The sequence below is a fragment of the Sceloporus occidentalis genome, unplaced genomic scaffold (genome assembly GCF_023333645.1).
Source record: "Sceloporus occidentalis isolate IW3139 unplaced genomic scaffold, rSceOcc1.0.p SCAF_41, whole genome shotgun sequence".
NCBI classification, from domain to species: domain Eukaryota; kingdom Metazoa; phylum Chordata; class Lepidosauria; order Squamata; family Phrynosomatidae; genus Sceloporus; species Sceloporus occidentalis.
This window is the reverse complement of record NW_028317021.1, coordinates 3,292,577-3,315,996: the sequence shown is the minus strand read 5'-3', so window position 1 is coordinate 3,315,996 and position 23,420 is coordinate 3,292,577. Positions and strand designations below refer to the sequence as shown.

Sequence of the window (23,420 nt, the reverse complement as noted above, 5' to 3'; positions counted from 1 at the left end):
CTTAGCTCTGCTGCAGCACTTCCATCCTCTCTTTTTCCATTTGGTTTGCTTTGGGCTGATGGTATTTGGAGGCTGAAATGTTTTAAGTCAAGCCAAGCACTGGGTGTCCAGCCAGATATTTTTTTTCCTCATCACTGGCAGGAGAATTAACATTCTCTTTCACCAGAAGCAAGGTCATCCATTGTATAATCACACAGAAAGAACACATTTGAGGGAGAAATAAGCAAGCCAATTTATTTTGCATGCGCACATACCTACAGAAAAGCCCAAATGACCCCCGCTGTGCTTTGGCTGAAGTTCTGAGGTTCCAGGGCAATTAAACATCTTGCTGAAGCATGGCTGTAAATTTAAATGCTGTAACCACTGAGCGGATGCTTGGGCCCTGGTTCCGAAAACAGGGCTAGCTGCAGATCTGATGGGGTCAAGGGCCAGAAATGCCGGCTCCCCTGTCATCTGTGATAGGAGGCAGCATGGCATCACTGTAAATGGGACCAGCAGACTGCCATTTTAATGTCCCAGAAGACCAAAGGTAACCCTACACAGGGGCATTGTAGGAAATTCAAACAGCAGCCATGGGGAGTCACTTGGTGGTGGTGCTACTCAGAGCCCAAGATCTGGATAAAGAACTGGACTAGGGTCAACGGGGCAAGGAGCCAAAATTGGAAAAGTTACCTTTTTGGATGACAACTTTCAGCATTCCCCAGCTGGCATGGCCTCTGGAAGTTGTGTCCAAAAAAAGGGAACTTTTCCAAACACTCATTGGGACTTGGCAGCTACCCGAGGGTGCCCAAGTCTGTCTGTAACAGAGATGATTTTGCATTCAGGTGACTATCCTCGAAGGCCACGCACAGGACATCATCCCTCAGCTGAAGAGTAAATATGGCGTGGACACATTAGATTTTGTCTTTCTGGACCACTGGAAAGAGAGATATGCCCCAGATACCATCCTTCTTGAGGTAAGTTGGAACAGTGCCTTCCTGGGAAATCTTGGGAGTCTTTTGGGGTCCTTCTTGGACCACCTTAGGGCTCTCTTCTTAAAAAGATTATTTTTAAATTCTGCAAAGCTGCCCTTTGAGGAGCCAGATACTGTTATCTTATGTGTGGGTGTCACTGTTTGTATTTCATAAGAGGCAATATAAAATTGGAAATTGGAAAATAGAAAATTGAGTTGGCCTTGAATCCCATTGTGAGAGAAAGGTGGGATATAAATCTGCATATAAATATATATATAATTGGATATGATTGTTTATTTTTCTGAAACAAATGCTAGTGCTAGTGTGGTGTAGCTGATACCAATGATTTGCTTCCAGTGATATGCTGTAGTTATGAGTCCTGTTACAACCTTTGGCAGAATAGGATCGGGTAGCACAGATTTGAGGGCCAGCATGGTGTAATGATTGAGCTTTGGACTAGGACACTGGGCGACCAGGGTTTGAATCCCGACTTGGCCATGAAACCCACAAGATGACCTTGGGCAAGTCACACTCTCTCAGCTTCAGAGGATGGCAATAGCTGACCTCCTTTGAACCAATCTTGCTAAGAAAACACCATGGATCACCATCAGTCGGAAACGACTTGGAGGCACACACCAAAACCCAGAATTACATAAATTAGGTCTAAACAACAAAGAAATATTGGGGGGGGGGGTCAAATTGTATGGGAGGGATACAAATGTGAGACATTGTCACAGTCTGATATACCTTATAAAATTCTCTGATGTAGAGCATCTGGAAGAACCCAGAAGGGGAAAAATTATTAATGATTCTCAAAAGGGTGTGCATTTGTTTTTAAAATGAATAGAAATCTGAGCAAGAGCCCATGGTTTTTGTAACAAAGAGAAATGGGGATTCCAGTTGAATGAATCCTGAATAAAAATGAGTTCATGTTACAGTCGTTTGTTTTTCATTCATTTTGGAGTGCAAAAATGGAGATCGCTTCACATCATCTGTACAGGGTCACAGAAAGGTTGTGGGAGAAAGGGAGCCGTGAAAGAGAGACTCTGTGCCCAGTATGCTAACACTTTGGGAGATGTGTTGCCCTGGAGAAAATACTCAGATGGTTGAAAATATTACCTTGCGTGGAAGATATAAATGTTCCAGGCAGTGGAAGACTCAGTAGCTCTCTCATTAAAGCTAATGGAAAAACAAAAAATGAATCACAAACAAATGCAATGTGAAGTCAAAGGCTTTCATGGCCAGCATCCATAGCTTTTTATGGTTTTTTTGGGCTATGCAGCCATGTTCTAGAAGAGTTATTCCTGGCATTTCACCAGCATCTGTGGCTGGCATCTTCAGAGAATGCTGGTATGGAAGTGAGTGGGGTATGTATACATTGTGTGACCCTGGATTGAGATGAAGCGATTTACATGTTAATCTCTATGTTGTTCTGTTGGTGAATGACAAAGCCAAGACCCTCTCAACCAAGCGTCACACAGTATATATACCCCACTCACATCCATGCCAGCATTCTCTGAAGATGCCAGCCACAGATGCCGGCAAAACTCCAGGAATAAACTTTTCTACAATGTGGCCATTTAGCCCGAAAAACCCACAAAATACTATAAAACAAATGCAGTTCAAATGAGTGGTAAAATAGCACCAACCTCCAATTCACTGCTTTCTCTTCTCAGGAATGTGGCCTCTTGCGGAAGGGCTCCGTTCTTTTGGCTGACAACATCATCTACCCGGGGGCTCCAGAATTCATTGAGTATATCCGTAACCACAAGCGCTTTGAGTGTACCAACTATCCTTCTCACCTCGAGTACATGAAAGCGGAGGATGCTATGGAGAAGGCTGTCTATCTGGGATGAAGAGCGAGCATGTTAACTAGTGTTCAGCTCCTGCTTTGTATCTGTGAGCATATGCATATCTTTTGAATTGTAGCTTTCAGTAATATGGGGACCTATGATGTTAAACCATTTTATTCTAGGACATGTTACTAACCAAGAAACTCAGCAGTAGAAAGAGCTTGTATATATATAGGCTAGGCAACCAAGTGCCACCATGGTGTTCCCTTCCCATTGGGGTTAATGTTTGTTTACTGTTGCTTTGACAAAATGCCTTTGTAGGTTCTTCTTGTTTGAAATACTCTGAAGTCAACTGGTATCCTGGTCTATGACTGTAATAAAGATGAATCCAACTGGCGCCAGCTCCCAAAGCTTTTAGCTCTCTTTTATATTGTGCTGCTAAGGAAGGCCAAAGCATATTTTGAGCATTACCTTGGCGGGGGGGGGGGGGGGGCAGAGAAGTCCAACTCTGGGCAGGGGGTTTGGCAGATATGTTGCAGGACAAGAATATCCCAACTGCCTTCTTTTTATAGTTACTAGGAACAGCACTGGAAATGCAGATAAAGAGCCCCAACTGTGTTTTCTTAGGAAAAAAAAATCCAGAACTGGCAGTAGTGCTGTGTTAGATTTTCATGTGTTATGTTGAGCAAAGCCAAAAGCCACCTTCTGTATACAAATCCTGTGTTTCAACTGTTTTTGTACCGTTTTCCCCCCAGAGAAGGGGCATTTTTGTTTGGTTTGATTTGGGGTTTTTGCCATTCTGGTTGCAGAATTATGCAAAAGCCCAACATTCGTTCCGTGCCTCCTTCAAATCCCAGAGATTTGCCTCTGTTTTGAAGGCAGCCTTGGAGATCAGTTCTGGTTGACAGCATGTGCCACCCCTTGCAACATATCATGGGACCAAAAGAGGCAGAGGTGAAATGTGGACTCTCCCGGTTTACTTACTACCTGTCCTGTCTACCTCTCTGTTTCCCATGACCTCCATTAAAACTGGCTGAAGATGTTCTCTCTCTGTCTGGATTTATTGATTATTTGACTGAAGGCACCAGTTTAGAAGCCAATGGGGTGTGTGTTTGGTTGGTTAAAAGGAGAGGAGAGACTTTAGGCTTGTTTTTCACTACTTAGAATCCTAGAGTTGGAAGAGACCCCAAAGGCCATCCAGTCCAACCCCATTCTGCCATGCAGGAACCTCACAATCAAAGCATCCCTGACAGGTGGCCATCCAGCCTCTATTTAAAGACCTCCAACGAAGAGACTCCACCGCACTCCAAGGGAGCATCTTCCACTGTCGAACAGTTCTTACTGTCAATAAATACCCCCCCAAACACACACAGACACACACAAAGAAATGGGTGACATTGTCAAATCGCCTTTAACATTTAAAGAAATTCATCTCACCATCAGGTGAAATCTACGCTGCTGTCACTTAAAGCCTATCAGATCTACTTCTGTCCTCGGAGGCAAAAATAAAGAAGACTTTACATTGACAACTCATCAAATATTTGAAGTGGGAGTGCAGCTACCACTTGGCAAGTCAAATGCATTTTCCGAGCACAGAATCAGTACCTCTCCCTCAGCTAACAAGCAACATTGCTGCCAGTGCATCATTACCATAGATTGATCTATCTGTCTGTCCTTTCTTTCTTTCTTGAAATGGATCTCAACATGTAAAGCACTTTTGACAGCTTTTTAAAAAGTCAAAACAGTGCCCACCCTCTGCAGCACTACTCTCTGTGTGTTTCAGACAAGAACAATTCCAAGCCTAATTCAGATCAATTAGCCAAATGAGAAATATTGGCTGCGTCCAGCGGGTAATGATTTGCTAACAAAGGAGCAAAAATCGGGGTCGCATTCCGATGCATTCCTCAACTGATTCCCATTTAATTCAAGAACTGCTGTTTGGGGTTAATTAACTTCATTACCAAGGGACTGGAAGAGAATGGAAGGGGAGCCAGTATCAGTCGCAAAGAGAAGAAAAACAGGAGCCAGGCATACTTACAAACTCATAGAATCGTAGATGGAAAAGACCTAAGGGCCAGTGAGTCCATGCAGGAATGCTCATTGAATGTGCATCTGAGAGATGGCCATCCAATCTCTTTAAAGACCTCCTAAGAAGTGTCCACCACCCACTTCTTGCAAGTCAAGAAGTGCTTTTTAATGTTTAGGTGGGATCTCTTTTCTTGTAACTTGAACCCACTGATTGTCATTTCATTCCCTGGAGCAGCAGAAAACATGCTTGCTCCATCCTCAACATTACTGAGATTTTTTGAGCCAGTGCATCCCAATGGGAAGAGCATTCTGGGCTTGGTAGTCCCCAAAATACCTTTTCTCAAGCTCTGCTCTTACCAAGAGAAGCCAAAGCTGCTTCTGCAAACATATCCACAGCCAACCAAACGGCACACTGCACATTCCCTTGGATCTGAACACGGATGAGGGCCCTGATATTTCATGCTTGTGACTCCCACATTAACCTCTGACCTCTGGGACTCCATTACTCAATACACCTGGGCTGTGATGCACACCAAACAAAGCAAGTCTGACAGCTGTAAAAGGTCAAGATGTAGAAATACTGTATTTGTTTGAGTTAGGTTGCTCACTGGCAGCAACGATGGCTTATGGCCATGTTAGTGCATCAGAAAAGAAAAATCAGAGATGCACCTCTAACACAGCAGAAAATGTTGGATGCTTAGCAAGGACCAAAATAAAATCTCATTAAGTGTGTGGCATGTCACTGTCTTCTTTCTCTCATTTCATAAAATACTCTCGCATCATGAGCACATTTGATAGAATCGCACTTGTTTTTAAAAAGTGCATCCATTTCCCTGAAATAATTTCTTCTGAGCATGTCCTTCCACAAAGTAACCTGTGGGTTAGGCCAGAATCCAGATGGGCAATTGCAAATACTGTATATACTCGACTATAAGTCAACCTCATGTATAAGTCAAGGGCAAGTTTTGGGGCCTAAATTATGAATTTTGATATGACTCATGGATAAGTCAAGGATAAAACTTAGGGGCATATAGCAAAGGATCTATAGGATGAAGCAAAGCAAAACAATGTCAAAAAACATATAAAATTCCAGCATTCCTCTTTATGCTCAATCCTAAAACTGGAAGGATGGGAGAGTAGAGGGGATTCATGCTTCCAGGACAGATTACACTCTTGCCTTTCACCAGAGGATCGTTCCCTCTTAAATAAGATTTCACATACAGTACTTGCATTGACTCATGGACAAGTCGACTCAGGTTTTTGGAGACAATTTTTTTGACCTAATTTCTAGACTTATACATGAGTATATACAGTAAGTAATTTACCGTTACACATTTGCAAGTGCTGTGCATTCATGGCTGCTACACATCTCCTAGTTTAGGGGCTAGGCAGGGATTGTGAAAGTCCCCTGAACTCCACTTACTGAAAAGCAGATGCTGGGACTGATGGGGATCCATTCCACTGTCTATTTGGAAGCAACCTGGGACACAGTGGGAGTGTTAGGCCGTGGCTTCTTGACCAACAAGGAGAACAGACTCCTGTCAATCCCAGTGGCTGCTTCCCAGTAAGTGGGATTTGGGGGTCACTACATACCAATGTTATTACTGCACTTAACATCGTACACCATGAGCGTATACAATTCTGGTGGAAACGTCTAGCTCTCTAGGCAGTATTTAAAAAGCTAACACAACAGGAAGCTTACACGGTAACTAGTCAAAACTAGTAGGCCGGATGGCCATCTGTCAATGGGGATGCTTTGATTGAGAGTTCCTGCAAGGCAGGGGTTGGACTGGATGGCCCTTGGGGTCTCTTCCAGCTCTTATGGTTCTATGATTCTAGGAGGATAAAAAAACCAAACCAAAAAATAGGTGCATTATATATCACTAAGTACAAATGCTAACGAATAATGAGATGCTACAAACATTCTTAACCCATAATGAATACAATGGAACAATTTTAAATAAAGAGGAAACACGGATGCAATTGATATTAGAGAATAACAAATAAAAGAGTTCAGCCAAAAACACCGGGCAAGGAAAGAATAATATAAGGTGCTACGCTGACAAATTCCTCCGTTCACACCAGTAACTTTATGACAAGTCAATTTTGGGTAAATATCCCAATTCAGTAAGAAGCCCGGCGACGGTGGCAGTGTCACAAATAACCAAGATAAGTCACCACGCAAAGATTACACTGTAAAAATGCTTCCAAAATGATGGTGAGCCAGGTAGCAGTCTATAACTAGTAGTAGACGCACTGGTAGCATTGACTAATACTGGTAGCAGATAGCTACCTCTGAAGTTTTGAAGCCATATCAGTAGTATAATATTTCAGTTCCAGATTACAATTCAGGAAGATACAGTTCCAAATTAGCTTTTCCATGCTTCTAAATATGTAAATTTAACACACATTAACAGATGTATGCACAGTTATCACAAAGAAAAGAACCAATATCTCATTCCTTACACAGATAAACTGCTTACCTATATTTTAGGCCATAGTCAGCTTGCATGTAACAAAATCCATGAGTATAAACTGACTGTAACTAGTAGTGCTAATATACATTTAATTCTACCCTAAATACCCTGCAGGTGGCTCAAATCATGTGTTAACATTTCTTAAAGGAACACGAGTTTACTGTAACCAAACTAAATCTCCCAGCATGGAAGAACTAAGAACAGGCTGAATTACACAATGATATTGCACTGCATACGATATGAATATAGTGAACAATCAGCTAAGAAGATAATACAATGCAACCATTGATATTGATTTAAATTACAAACTCACCAGCAAACAGGAACATAATTATATCAGCATCCCATATTGTGAATATATGTTTACAACCTATTTTACAGAAAAACTGATAAGTCCAAACATTCATTTAAACCCATTTAAACTACCAGTTATATACCTCTACCTGGCTTGCCATCATTTGGAAAGCATTATTGCAGTGTAATCTTTGCACGGTGACATATCTTGGTTATCTGTGACACTGCCACCATTCCCGGGCTTCTTAATGAATTGGGATTACTAGGATATTTACCTGATATTGACTGTACTGATGTTACCGGCGTGAACCGAAGAATTTGTCAGCTTAGCACCTACTACTATTCTTTCCTTGCCAGGTGTTTTTGGTTGAACTCTTTTATTAGCATTTATTATTCTCTAATATCACTCCCATCATTGTTTTCATGTTTATTTAAAATTGCTCAATTATATTCATTATTGGTTATAGAATTTTTGTAGCATCTCATTATTCATTAGCATCTGTACTTAGTCATATGTAATGCATCCTATTTTGGGTTTTTTTCCCCCCTCCTAGTTTTGACTAGTATTTAAAAAGCTGCCTTGGGATGAGTCCAACCACTGATATATCCAGCTCAGCATTATCATACTTGATAATACTCTCATGGCACCAGCGCTCTGACATTTCCAGCAAGAGCCTTTTGCAACGGTACAAAGAGGGGGGGAAATATTTTGGAAAGAAAGGAGAAATGCCCCCTGTGATGGCACCACGTTTCACAGCCTGACCTTTGCAACCTGCCTTGAGCAATTCTGGTATAAGCCCAGGGCATGCCCTGCTACCTGACTAAGGGGTCCTAGCAGAGGCACTCCTGCTCTCCATTAAGGTTATCTCTCTCCTTGCTTTTCAGGGACAGCCATCTGCGATCCCGAAGCTTGAGTAGCGAGGATTTCAGCTCAGCTGGCAGCTTGTGGCAGATATTAAAAAATAAGGCCTACAGGAACAGAGAGGTTCTCAGGTAGAGTAGGGTCATAGTAGGTGAGAGACATGACAAGCCAGGCTGGTGGTACTCACACCACCAGCATATCCACAACATGAGCTGCCACAGTCTTGGACAGTGCACCACAAGAGACGTGGGGTAGTAGCATAGTCTCCCAAGTGCTATAGACAACGGAGGAGTTACAAACACAGGCAGGCTCTGTAACTTCCCGGTGACTTCTGACTACAGTTCCTAAAGAGGTCATTGTTGAAATCTCATGCTCATTTGTGGCAGAGGGCTAGGAGAAGATGAAAGAGAGTCATCATCTTTAGCACTAGGGGTTGAAGAAAGCACCATCTCCTCAGGCCAGGAAGGCACCAAAGAGAAGGTGCCAAGGGCTCTTCCTATCCCCTGAAGTGAGGTGACCTGAAATTCGTCTGAACCAAAGTCCCTGCTTTGATGGTCTCTGTTTCTCTGGCTTGCAACTGGGGGGAACCAACTCTGGGACTAGATAGTTGGTCCAGATATGGACTGCAGAGTCATCGTGTTGCCAAAACCTTCCATTTTGTTGTTGTTAACTGTCCTCAAGTCAATCTCGACACCTCCAAGACTCTCTGTCCTCCACTGCTCTGCTCAACTCCTGCTAACTCATGCTCAGAATGATCTCTTTAATGGAGTCCATCTTGCATGTGGCCTTCCTCTCTTTCTACTTCCATCTACCTTTCCTAGCGTTACTGTTTTCCCCAAAGATCCATACCTGCTCATGATGTATCCGAAATATGACAGCCTCAGTTTGGTCATCTTGGTTTCTAGGGAGATTTATAGGAAGACTTTAAACTCTTGGTAGGAGAACTACAAGAGGAAACAAAGGTGAACAGTAAAGCTATGCACACCAAGGCTGTCTGATCAGTTTCTGGCATCTTTGTTCCTAGCCCCAGATCAGATGAATGATTTAAAGAAAGCTTCTGGCAGGAACCCCAAGTATTGCTCAAGACAACCAAACCCAAACATTCCACATAAATGAAATAACCAAGAACACATGAGTTAATTCCAGGCATCGTTTATTGAAAACACATCAAATTGTTAACCTACACACCTGGTTTCAACAAGCATCCTACTTGTCTGTGTTACGGAAAGTTCCTAGAGTAATATTAATACATTCGGGTTATGTTAAACATTGGTTCTGTGAAAGCATAGTCCGCCTCCCCCAACCCACCCCTTAAGTCTTCAAACCAAACCGGTCGGTTTATAGTACAGTGTAAATACAATGCAAAAGGAACTCCCTCCCTCCCGCCACCCGCCCCAGTCAAAAACAACAGCGATAATGTCGAGGAAGATTACAGAAACCACATGGCGCCGATCTAAATTTATATATATATATATATATATATATATATATATATACTTTTTTATTTTTTGGATTTGGGTGACTTTCCCCCATCCCTCCCCCAACAAGAAAAGTTTAAGGCACATGATTGTTACAAACACATTGGCTACTACTTTGACCAGGAAGCTGCTTCAGTCAGTGATGTTTCGTTTCATACAACGTCACCCTCACCGCTGAACCGGAAGGGCCCACACATGCTCCCAGCCTCCATATCTCACCCTCCTCTCCCAAGGATCGTCTTGCCACCGAAACCAAACTGGACCCCCCGTCTCCTTCTGTCCTTGCATTTCAAAGACAAAAAGAGCCCAAGTTGTGCTTTGGTTCATTTCACTTTAGAAAAAGACACCCACTGGTATAGTGTGGCATGGGTTTTCATAGGCTGCACCCATCAGAAGTGGCAGGGGAAAGGGGTAGACTTCTCTACTAAGCCACACTGATAAGGTTCAGGTCTGTCTATGTGGAGCGGAGTATTTCACAACTGACTGCATGTCTATGCATGCAACAGAATGAGGTGGTAGAATACTGAAGGAGTAGGAGAGAGCGCAACACTTGCCTATAGTGGGAGTTGGGCAGTTTGTGTCTGTTTTTAAAAAATTCTCCTGGGTAACAGGCAACCAAAAATTTTCCTGCAAGTAACTAGCCAACACTCCAGCCAAGGGAGTTTATCACATGGGGAAATCCCGTGCAGAAACGGGGCTTTAAATCGGAAAAAACCCGCAAAACCACATTGATTTTCACATGACGTCGTCGTTAAAGTGGTGTTAACCCAAACGGAAAGGAGACTATGGAACAGCCTGCTGGAGGAGATCTGTCATATCATTAGCTTAGACAACTTTAAAAAGGATCTCTTCCGGCAGGCCTTTCCTGAATAGTAATCCTGGCCACACATCTAATATGATTACCCCATCGATTACTCCGTGCCCAATCGCTTGTTGCTTATTTTAATTGGATTTTAATTGGATTATTTTAATGTTTAATTGCTTAATTGTTTAATTCTTGTTTTAGGGGAGGGAGGCAAATGGGGATTTTGTATGAAGTTTTAATATGTAAGCTGCCTCAATTATCTTTGATAGAGAGGCAGGATATAAATAATTTATTATTATTATTATTATTATTATTATTATTATTATTATTATTATTGATGGAAAGTAGACAATCCCGAAAGTAAAAAGGAGTGGCTTTTGTCTACTTTCTGTTCGGGTGAACACCAGTTTAACGACGACGTGTGTGAAAATCGACCCCCTTTGCAGGTTTTTTCCAGCTTTTAAATCCCATTTTGGCAAGAGATTTCCCCTGTGTGATAAAACTCCAAAGATTCCCAAACTTTGGTCTTCCAGATGTTTGGGACTTCAGCATCCAGAATTGCTAACAGTTGGCCAATCTGGCTGGGGTTTCTGGGAGTTGAAGGCCAAAACACCTGGAGGATCAAGGTTTGGAAACCAGTGCCTCTAGGCTGAGCCAGAGCTGTGCGGCTCGATATGCAGTTTCTTTTCGTTTGCTCCAGAAATTTGAAAGTTGGAGGATGTTTTTAAAAACACAAGCAAGAATCATTCTGCATCTTGCGCTATGCTTTTACTCAGAGGGAGTTTGCGTTTTTAAAAAACTAATCCAGAGGAGCATTAAAACTCGACTCATATAGTGGCTACTGTCTGCCATGTTCTAAGGTGGCCAGTGGCAAGAGGGGGCAGGGCTCCTGTGCCAGGTCCAACTATTTTGAAGGGGTAATTTCAGCAGATAATGTTCACATGATAAGGAACAGCTGAAATTCCATTTATCTACATAGCTGCCAAAGCTGCAGGAAACCTGCCTTCTCCCCATCTGAATTGGGAATGTGTGGCCCTCTGGCTATTGCTGCACTCTGCATCCCATCAGCTCTAGGTGAGGGATGATGGGAGTTGCATTCCCCCGTCTGAAGGCCAATGTGTCCTGAGTGGAACTGTCTGCTCTCTTCCCTGGAGGTTCATTTTACCACCTCATTTGGCCACCTCTGTTGAAGATGGGATTTGGGGGATTTCTTGGTGACGTGAAAGAGCTATGACTGATCATGTATCAATGGAGATCTCCTCTCACTTTGAGACACAATCCATTTCAACAGAGGTGGGCCGCCCACATTTAGCAGCAAAATCTCGGTGTGAAGAGCGATCCGTTGATGAGTGCATGTGTGAATTGACTGACTGAAGAAGACAAGGACCCGAAGGAACAGGAACAGAATGCCTTCGTCATGGTGGGTTCCTAAACCTTCTTGGATGTCATCCTTGCACGCAAAAACACAGGTGAACGTAGCCTGAACAATACTTTAATACATATCAGCTCCAAAGCATGGACATGGAAACACAAGACAGGGTTCATGGATGTTGGGAGTGTGCACGAATTATGTACAAATGAACTAAAATGCTTCTCCGTACACCTTTGCCATCCTGTTCACAGGCTGCAGAGTTGCAAGGGGCCATTTTAGTGATTTGGATGGAGACAAAAAGTGGACTAAATGTGAGGGGATCCCACCAGCTGTGCGCCAGCTTACTGGTGGGTGCCATATCTTTTACCCACCATGCTTTGGGGTGGCGAGATAACAAGTATTGGCCTCAGTCTGATCCCTGCGTGATGACTCCATGTGATGATCTGTCATGAAGCCAAACCAGAGCCAGGACAATGTTTTCTGTCCTCACCCTGGACACCTTTGAGTTGTTTAAAAAACATGCTGTTAGGAAGCCTGGCTGCTGGTGGGTCAAAACTCAGACTATGACACCAGAACTTGGAAATATTCCTCTTCTGGACTACAACTCCCAGATTCGGGGAGGATGCCAGTAGCTGTAGTCCCCAAAAGCAATGTTGTCAAGCTCTGAGTGAAACAGGTGACAACAGTGGTAAAGGTGAATAGAGGTGGGGGTTCTAGTGAACATGTCCCTCTCGCCACAGGTTCTCACTTTCATGCCAGGCGAGTTACATTTGGGTCACTCAAGTATTGTTCTCAAGATATATTTTATGCTCCTTTCAGACTCGTAGGTATTTGAGACGCATCACTGGAGTCCATGGGATTTTGTTCCATCACCACGAGTTCCCTCAATTTGTCTACGATGCCCACATGTTTCCAGATTTTGCCAAGAAACAACTCTAAGAGTTCTAGAAGCATGGAAGTCCACCTCCTTCCAACAAGTTCATGTTCAACTGTTTGGCCAAATTGGGAAGCACAAGTACAGACACAACAGGGTTTTCGCTGAACCTTGTCAGCCGATAACAAAGCTATCACGGATTGGGCCATGCCTATTCTGCACAAAAATTTACAATACATGTGGCCTCTCTTTGGCATCTATGGACTAGCTGGTCCAGTCTGATGCAGTAAAGGAGTGACAGAATTCAGCATCCTCATCATTTCAGAGCTATCTGGAAGCTTTGAGAGAATGAGACGGAAGGCTGCTATTTGGTATCAATATTGATGTAGGAGGCTCCACCTCCTAGAACCTGGTGCTCTCCAGATGTTTTGGGCTACGGATCCCAGCAGATCCTGGCCACCATGACTCATGTTTGGGCATGCTGGGCACTGTAGTCCCATCTGGGAAGCGCCAAGTTTGGGAAGGCTGGTTACTCTGTCCCAAGTTAGACTAATGGCACATTGTTGTCTCACAGGTGGAAGGTTAATCTTCCAGCCATACTGGGTTAGGGCAACCTTCTACAATGGCTGGCCACCTCCTGGAGCCCACAACTAACCTTTTTCTTAGTTTTCCATGACTGAAAAACTCCAGGAAGCTACCCCAGCAAGGCCCACCTCCAATGAGACCACTTGGCCTTCCCATTGTAGGCTCAACAGCTGCCTCATCTTGTAGCGTCGGCACAATCTGGGAGCTGCCCATCACCGTAACATTTTCATAACGCTCTGGAAATTTGGAACTAGTGGTGTGCTGGGTGAATAGTGAACGGCAGTGGCTTCCCAAAGGCAACTGGGTGCTGCCAGGGAAATTGTGGGGACTGACTGACCCACTCCAATTTGAAAATGACCACTATTTTACTAGCATCAACCTCCTCCGCACAAACACCCAGACCCTATTTCTATGGTGCTTATCGTGTGAACTTTAAAACCGTTTCATGCCAGGACGTGGAATGGAGGCAGGGATTAAATCGCCACCCGCCATCAGCCCGGGTCCCAGCCGAGTCACAGCCTTGCTCCGCCAGCACTTTTTAGAAACGGCTTCTAAAACGTGCAAGTGGAGAGCGGCTGGGACCCAGGCTGATGGTGGGTGCCGATTAGGTGGCGATTTAGCATGCAATAATCCCTGACTCCATCCCGTGCCCCAGCTCCAGCCCAGGAGGCTTGAAATGGTTTTAAAATTCATGCGATAAGTTCCTAAGCCTCTACCTGAAAAGGGGCTATTGTCTTTCTCAGAGCAAAGCAAAGGATTATGGGAAAAGCCACTGTCATAGGGCAGGTCTACACTGGCCAGAATATCGGAGCTGCCCCGAATACCCCCCTCCCCTTACCACTACACTTTAGAGTGATGCCAGGTGGCTATCTACACATGTCTCGCTGTGCCTCTCGGTGCCAGTGCTGCTGGTACAAGCCACTTTCTATGTGTCAAAAACAAGGTGCCCAGCATTTATCACCTGGCTGCATACCTTGTTGTGACCTCAGAGGGTGCGACTGACAACAGCACAGAAGGAGGCATGTGTAAACAGCAGTCCGGCGTCCCTCCAGGGTGCTCTAGATTTTCCTGGAAAATACAGAGCAAAGGGTAAGTCTTTCTAAACTGGTGTAAGGCAGGAATGTCCTGGATTCAGTGTGAAACTGGCTTTACAGCATGAAGACAGTCCGCAATTGAATCAAGGCTTTGGCCCAACGTAGTGAAAACAGGTCACATCAAGGGTGGACGGCGGGGGCGGGAGTGGTTCAATTGGTCAGTGTAGACATGCCTATAGTTGCTTATGATGCAAAAATAAAACCTTCCCCATTCAGCTCAAGTATGTGCGAACCAAAGCAGGATCTCACTAACCTCACAGAACAAGGATGACAGCTCACATTTGCAAAGCAGAAATAACAAAGAGTCTTGTAGCATCTTAAAGATGGACTACAGCAGTGAGCACGAAAGTGCATGCGGTAACAAATGTGTGAGTATTTTAAGGTGCCACAAGGCTTTTTGTTGCTTTCAAACAAAGCTACCGGTTTGAAAGTTATTATGCAGAGGAAAAGTGGGTTCTATTTGGAGATACGCCACAGCAAATATCAGCCTGGCCCATCTGAAGATATCTGGTGTTCACATGTAACATGAGGATGAAGAAACAGCTGACAGTTGTGCCCCAGACAGGGCTACATGAACATAAACATAACATGTGTTGAGAACACAGAATCATGTAATTTGCACAATATGTGACTTAAGTCTTAAGCAAACTTGCATATTTGGTAGAACTTGCCATGCCTTTACTACACACAGAGGGGGAAGGATTCAAGAAAGTATGCAGGGGCATTTGAAAGCTCCCATGGATCACTAAAAAACCTTTCTTAACCCAAATATGGTTTCTGACATGTCAGCACAGCCAATGTTGAATAACTGGGAGCTGAAGGTCAACAGAAGCTGGAAAGCTACACAATTTGAAGCCCAACTTTGAAGGACCTTGAGGTCTGCAGGGTGTTGAGTACTTTGGCTGTACAAAATTCTGCATCACTGATGTGCTTGCACACAGCTATAGCTATACTGCTATATAGTATACATAGAATACAGGTATACACAGAGCTGGGGAAAGTTACATTGGACCACAGCTTCCGGAATCCCTAGGCTACAGGATTCTGGAGTTACAGACCCAAACCGCAACTCTTCCGAGCGCTGATACATAGTACATATAGTAGATACTATACAGAATGATATACTATATAGAAGATAGACACTGAGAAACAGGACTCCACTGAGAATCAGGAACACTCTCCTATGTCTGACCAACTCCTTTGCCAGTTCTCAAACACACTTTCCTTTGAGAAAGCCTACACTTTGTTCTTCTCACTCCATTCTCAGAATGGGATCAAGCTTCTGACCATGCTGGAATGCATTCAGACCAGGCCAACCAACCTAAATGAAGGGGGGGTGAGAAAGATTTAGTTTGCGGCAACAGGTTCAGAAACACATGTTCTTTCAAATGTCCCTAGAACTATAATCCCATCATCCCCAACTGTGTTGGCTTGGTCTGATGGGGGGGCAGCAACATTTGGAGGGCCACAGGCTCTCAAACCCTGGCTCTCAATACTTACTGCCCTTGACTAGAAGACTTAAATCCCTTGCTCCAAAGTCTCCTGCGATCTGCCATGCCCATCATGGTGCCAATCTGGCCTTCTCCAGTGCTCTTTCCAAACCTGTAGCAAGGATGGGAATCTCTTCTAGTCTGCGGGCCAGGCTTAGTTACAAGAAACCTCTGGGGGGCTGTTCACCAGAGTTGAATGTAACCAAAAGCAAAAGGGGAAAAAACAAAACTGCGAACCTTTTTTAAAACTTAAAACTCTTAGTGTCAGTAACTAAGCCTTGAGAGAGGCATTTCCATCTTTCAGAACACAGGAACCTTTGCACAAAAGCCAGGAAACACCGAGGAACACTAGCAGTGCCAGTTTCAGCCCTGAGGCCTGAGCTCCCCTCTCCCTTTAAAGTAGTCTAGCAGAGGTGCAAAAGAGCCAGACTGTACAGTGACAAGGGCAACAACAACAACAACAACAACATTAAGAGATCCAAATACCTCGGGATTTGAGCCGATCTCCGAGGACCCAAAAACCCAGAAGCACCCACAATCCCAGATGGTTCTTTCAGGGACTGTGGGAAGTCAGTTATACACACTTTCTGTCTGTACTGATCCAATACAGTTATATGGATCAAGTAGGGATCACTATGGACTAAACCAGGGGTGGGTAAAAAGGTAGATCTGGATCTACTAGCGTATCTCTGTGGGACTTTCGACAAGAATTTCTGGCTTCCAAGAAGTGAAGAACAGCAGCAACTAAATATTTCTCTCTCTCTTTCTGGTGATTGAAATTGAGAAAACAAATCACTACAGGACTATGCAAACAGTTGGCTCTAGCTGAGTTGTAGAGAAGAGCCCCAGGAGGCTAGATTTGGCCCCAGGACCTGAGGGTCCCCATCCATCCCAAAAACACGATCCCTACTTTAAGTGGAGAGAGCAAGAGGGAGAGGGCAAACCTGGTCCCAAGAGAGAGACCACAACTTGGAGACTCAGTGGCTGAGCACTGAAGGGGAACCTTCCATACTACACACTTATACCATTATGGTTCAACTTTTAACAGCCAGGGCTGCATCCTATGGAATCCTGAGATCTGCAGTTTAGGTACTTAGAATTCTCAGCCAGACTGTCCCGCCAAACTACGAACGCCAGGGTCCCATAGGATGCAACCAAATAGTTCAAGTGGAATCATAGTGCTATGTATGTGCAGTGTGAAAAAGCCCCTGGAGAGTCACCGATAGACAGTATCCTGTGTACATCCTACTGCTCACATTCCCAAAGGGCCACAAATTTGCAACTATCCCAATCCAATGCCTAGATAGGCTAGAGGGCTTGAGGAATGCCAGATATAAACTGAGTGAAATAATTCCCAGACACTCCCAGAGGCTCAGGAGTGTCTCCCACTATCTGCTCTGCCTGCCCCCAAGTAGGTAGGCTTTGGGGAAAGGAGGAGGGAGCCTGCTTGCAGGATTTGCTCACCTCACTGCTGGCCATGATCACTCCAAGGTGGCAGTCCAGGAGTAGCCTGCTCAATGGACAGTCAATGTGCAAGCCGCTTCGTAGGCAATGCTTTGGCAGTTCCAAGAATTGATGCGTCTTCCAAATCTCCCTGGGATCCTAAAGGAGGACTAAAATGGACTTGGCAGAGTACAACTAACCTGGGCGAAGAAGCAAGCAAGCAAATACACGAACAGCCAAATGGGGCTGCTGAAATCGACGCTGCAGCTTATTATTATTAGGAACGGGTGCGCATGGTTTGCTCCCAGCACAGAATTTCTTCTGCAATCCCCCACTAGGACTAATAACTGGTCGGAATGGCAAGGCCTGACACTCTCATTGACTACCAAAAATCCAGTTTAGCTGTCTACTCATTTGACATGCTGGATGGCAGCAACTCCAGGGAATTACGCACTGAAAACATGCCCCTAAGTCTGTTGCTTGTTTCTGTATGATGTGCATCTCCTGTAATGGTGACCCTCCCTCCACTGGGTTTTCTCCCTGTCATGTTTCTCTCTATAGAGTCACTTCTCAGGGCACTTGAAGATTCCTACAAACAGGACCACAAACAGGACTTCTTCTTGTCTCAAAGTATTGGATTGTACAATAGCCTTTCTGTGAGACGGCCTGTGAAAACAAGGAAGTCTTGTGTTCATCAGAAATGCCACCAAGCAGAGGCGGGAGATGCTTTCCCTCCCCAGTTCTTTCTAAAGAACATAGGAGTTTATCACACAAAGGAGATCAGGAGTTTATCCTGTGACTATCCTGGAAAAACCATGTAATTACGCGAAACTATTTCACACGTCATCGCTCAAAACCCGTCATGAAAGTGGTCTCAAAGAAGCATCAATGCGCATCTTTTTACTTTCGGGATTTCAGCGACAAGGCATTTCCGATATCGCTTTATTCGTGTGTGATAATCATTCGCGCAATTACTCACCATTTTCGCTTTATTCGCAGGATGCTTTATGTGCACTTTAATCTCTCGTTAATGCCAAAATTAGCCCCAGTGGGATAAACTCCACAGATTAAAAGGCAAGCATGGCCTGATGGAGATCATTTCCATATAGCTGCATGTGCGGGTGTACAATGGTCTTCAAAACCATGAGCTGAATTCAGCATCAGTGGTGTTCTTGGTGGTGCGTATGGTGGTGGTGGGCTGGGCCGAAAAGGCTGGGCCCAAAATATCAGTTGGACATACTTACTGCCAGTTACGAAACATTAGGGGAAGCATTTCAACCTTCTAGAATGGGGGAGATTGCCATAGAAAAGCAGGGAAGCCACTAAGCCATGGCATCATGGGGAAGGGCAGGTGGTCTTTTGGGGAGACCTAGAAATCCAGACTGGGACTTCAAGAAAGCCAGACTTCAAACTCTACATCCCCGCTCTACAGGGTCCTAATAACAAACGAGAGCAAATTACGAACCGATTGCACAAAAACTTTTTTCTTTTTGGGAAAAAAATAATAATCCCCAAATGAAACAGAATTCCCTTTTTATAGTAAAAGAGACAGAGAGAGAGAGAAAGAGAGAGAGAATTACACAAGTGTCTCAAAGATGGTATAAAAATGTACAGCCCAGTTAAAAGGCTTTTGACTTATCAATAGCAGAAGTATGAAAAGAGCACCATTTTTCGAAGCAAGAAGGAGTCTGATCCCATTTCGCTCTTTCAACCACGGGGGTGTGGGGGTCAAAGAGGTCTCCGGTTTGAATTCAGACAAAATCTAATTCCTTGGGCTGTTTGGCCAGCCAAGAGATCTTTGGCCCAGTCAGGCCTCCCTCTTCCATCGGTTGTGGCGACCTGACTTTGCTCCCAAGTGCCTCGCATTTTGGAAAGACCCGAGAGGTAACCCCCGCTGGCATGAAGGAGATGGGTTTGGGAAAGTTGTGGGTGGGATGGGGGGGGGGGGGGGGTAAAACTGTCGATAGATGTTTGTGTCTGTACCATTCAAGTTGCCAAAGAGCTTCTGGCACCAGTCTTTCCCTGAATCAATGCAAAAAAACCGATTTCCTGCTACAAACATTACTTACGTGGTTTTGGCAACCTATTTTTTTTCTGCACAACAATATATAGATATAGATATATATTTATATATGTAATTCGTGTCGAATTTTATTTTCTTTATATTCCAGAAGATACAAAGTTCTCGATTCTTGCCTTTTTTTTTTTTTTTGTCTCGGCTTGTCTTTTTTTTTTTTTTATGAATTTTAATTATTATTTTTTTTTTTTACAAAAAAGTTAGATGCTTAACTAATACAGTAATTTTTTGTTTCTGTTTTCGGTTAATCTCTCCCCAGCCATCTCCAACCCAACCCATCCCATTTCATTTTAAATTACAAAGGAAACAGCAGGCACTGAGATCCCCAAAATGAAATTTGCTGGATTTCGACAAAAAGAATGTGCTTTCTAGTCACACCGTTTAATATATGGCAACCAACTAAACTTTACCAAAAATGAGAAAGAGAAAGAGAGAACCAATGTTAAGTTGAATTAGAAATTCAGAGTCCTGCTTTGATTTTCGGCCTAGAAACCCCAAAGGAAATGAAAATGTGGTTAAAGCACAAAGCGTTACTGTATACAGTATATGGGAATATGGTTATATGCACCAATGGCAAAATAGCTTGCCCTAAACCCATACAACAGGAGATCTTAGATAAGGCTTTGCACATAAATAGGATGCCATCTGTTAAGTGTTCAACCCTACTTACAGGCTAAGAGTAACCCTAGGCATGTTTACTTGGATGTTAAGTCCCAGTGAGTTCAGTGGGTTTTACTCCCAGATAAATGCACATAGGATTGAACCCTAAACTGGGGATGGGAATCATGTGGCCCTCCAGATGTTGCTGCATTGCAACTCCCAGCAGCCTTACCCAGCATAATCCATGACGAGGAACGGTGAGGAATGCTAGGAGTTGCAGCCCCACAGCATTTGGATGGCTGTGCAATTGCCATCCCTGCTCTAAGCTATCCACACACCAGTGGTTTAAGAAAGAAAGAAAGAAAGAAAGTAAGAAAGAGATTACAGTTCCCTTTGAAGTAGTCTATTGAAAGCATATCCAAAGATCATAGCTGGGATCCAGTAGTAGGTGTCCCCCCGCCTTTTTTTTTTAAACCGGCAAAAAGTACAGATTCATCTGACGTTTGTGTTGCATTCTAAGCACATCTTCCTTGCAAGGAAGATTCCACTGTAATCCAAAGTCTTTGCTATCTATGGGAAGCGGGGAGACGGGGGCGGGGGGGGGGAGGGACCTGCGATGCTGAAAACGAAATTGCTGTCAACTCATCCTCAACAGGTTGGAAATCAAAAGGAGCGCTTGTTATGAATGTTGGTAACAAGAAAAGTAAACTGCATCGAGCTGAGGTTTTGTTTTGGTTTTTCTCTATTTCTGAATGAGGACATCAAAACCTCAAAAGTGACCATTTTATATGTTTGGAAGGATAAACGCGCCATTACAGAAGTCAAAAGGCAGATGAATTGTACACCAACGAGAATATAGAGAGAGCACAGTGTGGTATCGCTTACTTCTAAAGCAGATTATACAGCCCGCGCCCATGTCGTCTTCCACCTTTCCAAGTCAGTCAACCAAGATTATTATTTTTTCCTTGTTCACCTTCCGTCAAAATCCATCCAAACTCAGCTCCACAATTCTGCATTCCCCACAGATCAAAGAATAAAACCTTCACAATAGGCCACGAAAAGAAAAGAAAATTATCATTGCTATTTTTTTTTCTCTTTAAAAATTCACAGTTCAAAAGGCGGGGGGAGCGGGAGAAAAAAAGTGCTGTTTTTAATGACTGTATCAAAGATATACTTGGAATATTCTGTAGTGTTTTTTCTTCCTTTCACGTGTGACATCTTTTTCTTCTTCTACGTCCTCTTCCCCATCTCATGACCTTCCTCTCCTAACTTGGCACCATCCACAAAGAAGAGTCAGCTAAGAACCGAAGCCGTTCGACGTAAGCTTGCCTTCCGTATTCTCCTGCAGGACATTGAAAGGGTAAGGGGATGACGGCTGGGAATGTGATTGGTTCTTAAAAAGCAGAAGAGTCCCTTCTGTAAGGCATGCTGCTCCAAGATTGGCTGATGGTTTGTCAGTCACCCGGTCCCTGCCGTCAATAGAATCTGCAGCCTGGTTGGTTCCATCGATGCAAAATGTCAAGGCCCTCTGAATCTGAATGGCAGTGATGGTTTAATGAGATCCTGTGTGTTGATTCTTCTTTTAAGTCGAGGGGAAAAAATTGGGATAAGAATAATAAAACAAGCAGCTGGACCTTAGCCCTGGAAAAGAAGAGCCAAACCCAGTTAGTACGGAGAAAGGAACCAGCAAAGAAGCTTTTGCAATTTTGCAAACTATTGCTTTAGAAAAGAAAAACAAAACAGCATGGGAGACCACTGGCTTTCTCCGTGCCTCTGTCCTCTTCCCGAGGAAGATGGTTCTAAAAGTGTGTCTTTTGTCACACCGGAAAAATCTGTTTGACAAAAGGCATGCTTTTATGTTCGTTCCCCTTTGGAAGGAGAATGGAAGTGCTTCAAGAGCACGTGGAGAAGCATGGAGAAAACCAGTACACTCAGCTCCTCTGGGAAGAATTTACTACAGCCCTTAAAGACCAGATTGACGGCAACCTCCCAGAGGACATTTTCTGCAGCTGCTCCCAACTTATGGAATGGCCTGCTGGACAAGATCCATCAAATTACTAATAGAGGCAGCTTCAAAAAAGCCATAAAGATGGATCTCTTCCGGCAGGCCTTCCCGGAATAAAATACTCTGCCACGAATAAGATTTCCCCATTTATCAAACTCTGCCTGTGGTTATTGTTTGGATTTTCAAACGTTAGTTTTAGCCTTATATTGTTTAATCCTGTTTTAAGGGGGGGGGGGGGTTACTATGTATATATGGATATATTTTAGCCTGTTGTATGCCGCTTTGATTGCTTGGCAAAAAGCGGGATAAAATTTTTAAAATATATTTCTTTTTATTATTTTTACCTATTCTCCCTCACCCCAGTCATCATGGTGAGACTTTTCCCTTTCAAGAGAATTGTACACCCCTGTTTTCTTTTCTTCCTTCTTCACATTTTACTTGCCTGGATTTTTCCCTCCCTAAATGTCTCCCTCCATCCCAAACTCCACTATTTCTGCACTGTCTTATCTCCTTCATAGCTAGAACCACTAGCCTGGCTAGGCAGGGAGAGATAGTCACCTCAGGTGGCAGCTTCTGGGCAGTGCCAAACCTCTGGTTATTGCTTTTGAGCACCCAGGCCATTACCCGTTTTTGGCATGGTGCTGTTGACTTGGTCTGTCCTAGTCTCCATAAACTGGGCTGCTGCTTTCTGACACAAGAGAGGATGGCACTCTCAAGGATGCCGTTGCCACTACCCTACTGGTCATCCAGTCAGCTTAATGGGGGAGATGGAGGGGCATTCTGCTGTTTTCTAAAAGCAAAAAACTGTTCCACGCTGGCTCTATGGGGATCAGTGGTTGTTGTTTTTTAAATCCTAGGTAAGAACCCTATCACGTCAGAAAAGAAAGCTGAAATGGAGTGGAAGAAGAGTGGCTTTCTCTGTGCCCCTCCACATTCCGTTGTAGTACTTCCATTCTCCTCCTGAGGGAGACGGTCATAAAAGGCACGCTATAACAACCATCTCCCTTGGGAAGGAAAATGGAAGTGCTACAACATCATGCAGAGAGGCACAGAGAAAGCTGCTAATCTCCCACTCTGTTTTGGCTTTCTTTTTCTCATGTGATAAGGCCCTAAGTTGATGTAAGATACCATCCCATTACTCAAATGTTCCCTGGAATACATGTATGGGTGCCGGGACATGCGGGTGCATG

At 43.9% G+C, this 23,420-nt stretch overlaps 2 protein-coding genes across 19 annotated transcripts in view; one reads left to right on the top strand and one right to left on the bottom strand.

The window, feature by feature from the left end:
- COMT (catechol-O-methyltransferase) overlaps nucleotides 1-3,790 on the top strand; it is a 41,056-nt gene extending 37,266 nt beyond the window's left edge. For all 9 annotated transcript variants that reach the window (XM_089490102.1, XM_089490100.1, XM_089490098.1 and 6 more), the window contains 2 exons: nucleotides 825-956; nucleotides 2,630-3,790. In XM_089490102.1, the coding sequence (XP_089346228.1) occupies nucleotides 825-956; nucleotides 2,630-2,809 (312 nt within the window). In that variant the 3' untranslated portion in view covers nucleotides 2,810-3,790. The remainder of the gene's footprint in view (nucleotides 1-824; nucleotides 957-2,629) is intronic.
- A 6,015-nt stretch (nucleotides 3,791-9,805) lies between these two features.
- ARVCF (ARVCF delta catenin family member) overlaps nucleotides 9,806-23,420 on the bottom strand; it is a 602,431-nt gene continuing 588,816 nt past the window's right edge. For all 10 annotated transcript variants that reach the window (XM_089490084.1, XM_089490092.1, XM_089490085.1 and 7 more), the window contains one exon: nucleotides 9,806-21,866. Coding sequence is in view for 1 of the 10 variants with exons in the window: in XM_089490092.1 (XP_089346218.1) it covers nucleotides 21,861-21,866 (6 nt within the window). In the remaining 9 variants the exon portion in view is untranslated. The remainder of the gene's footprint in view (nucleotides 21,867-23,420) is intronic.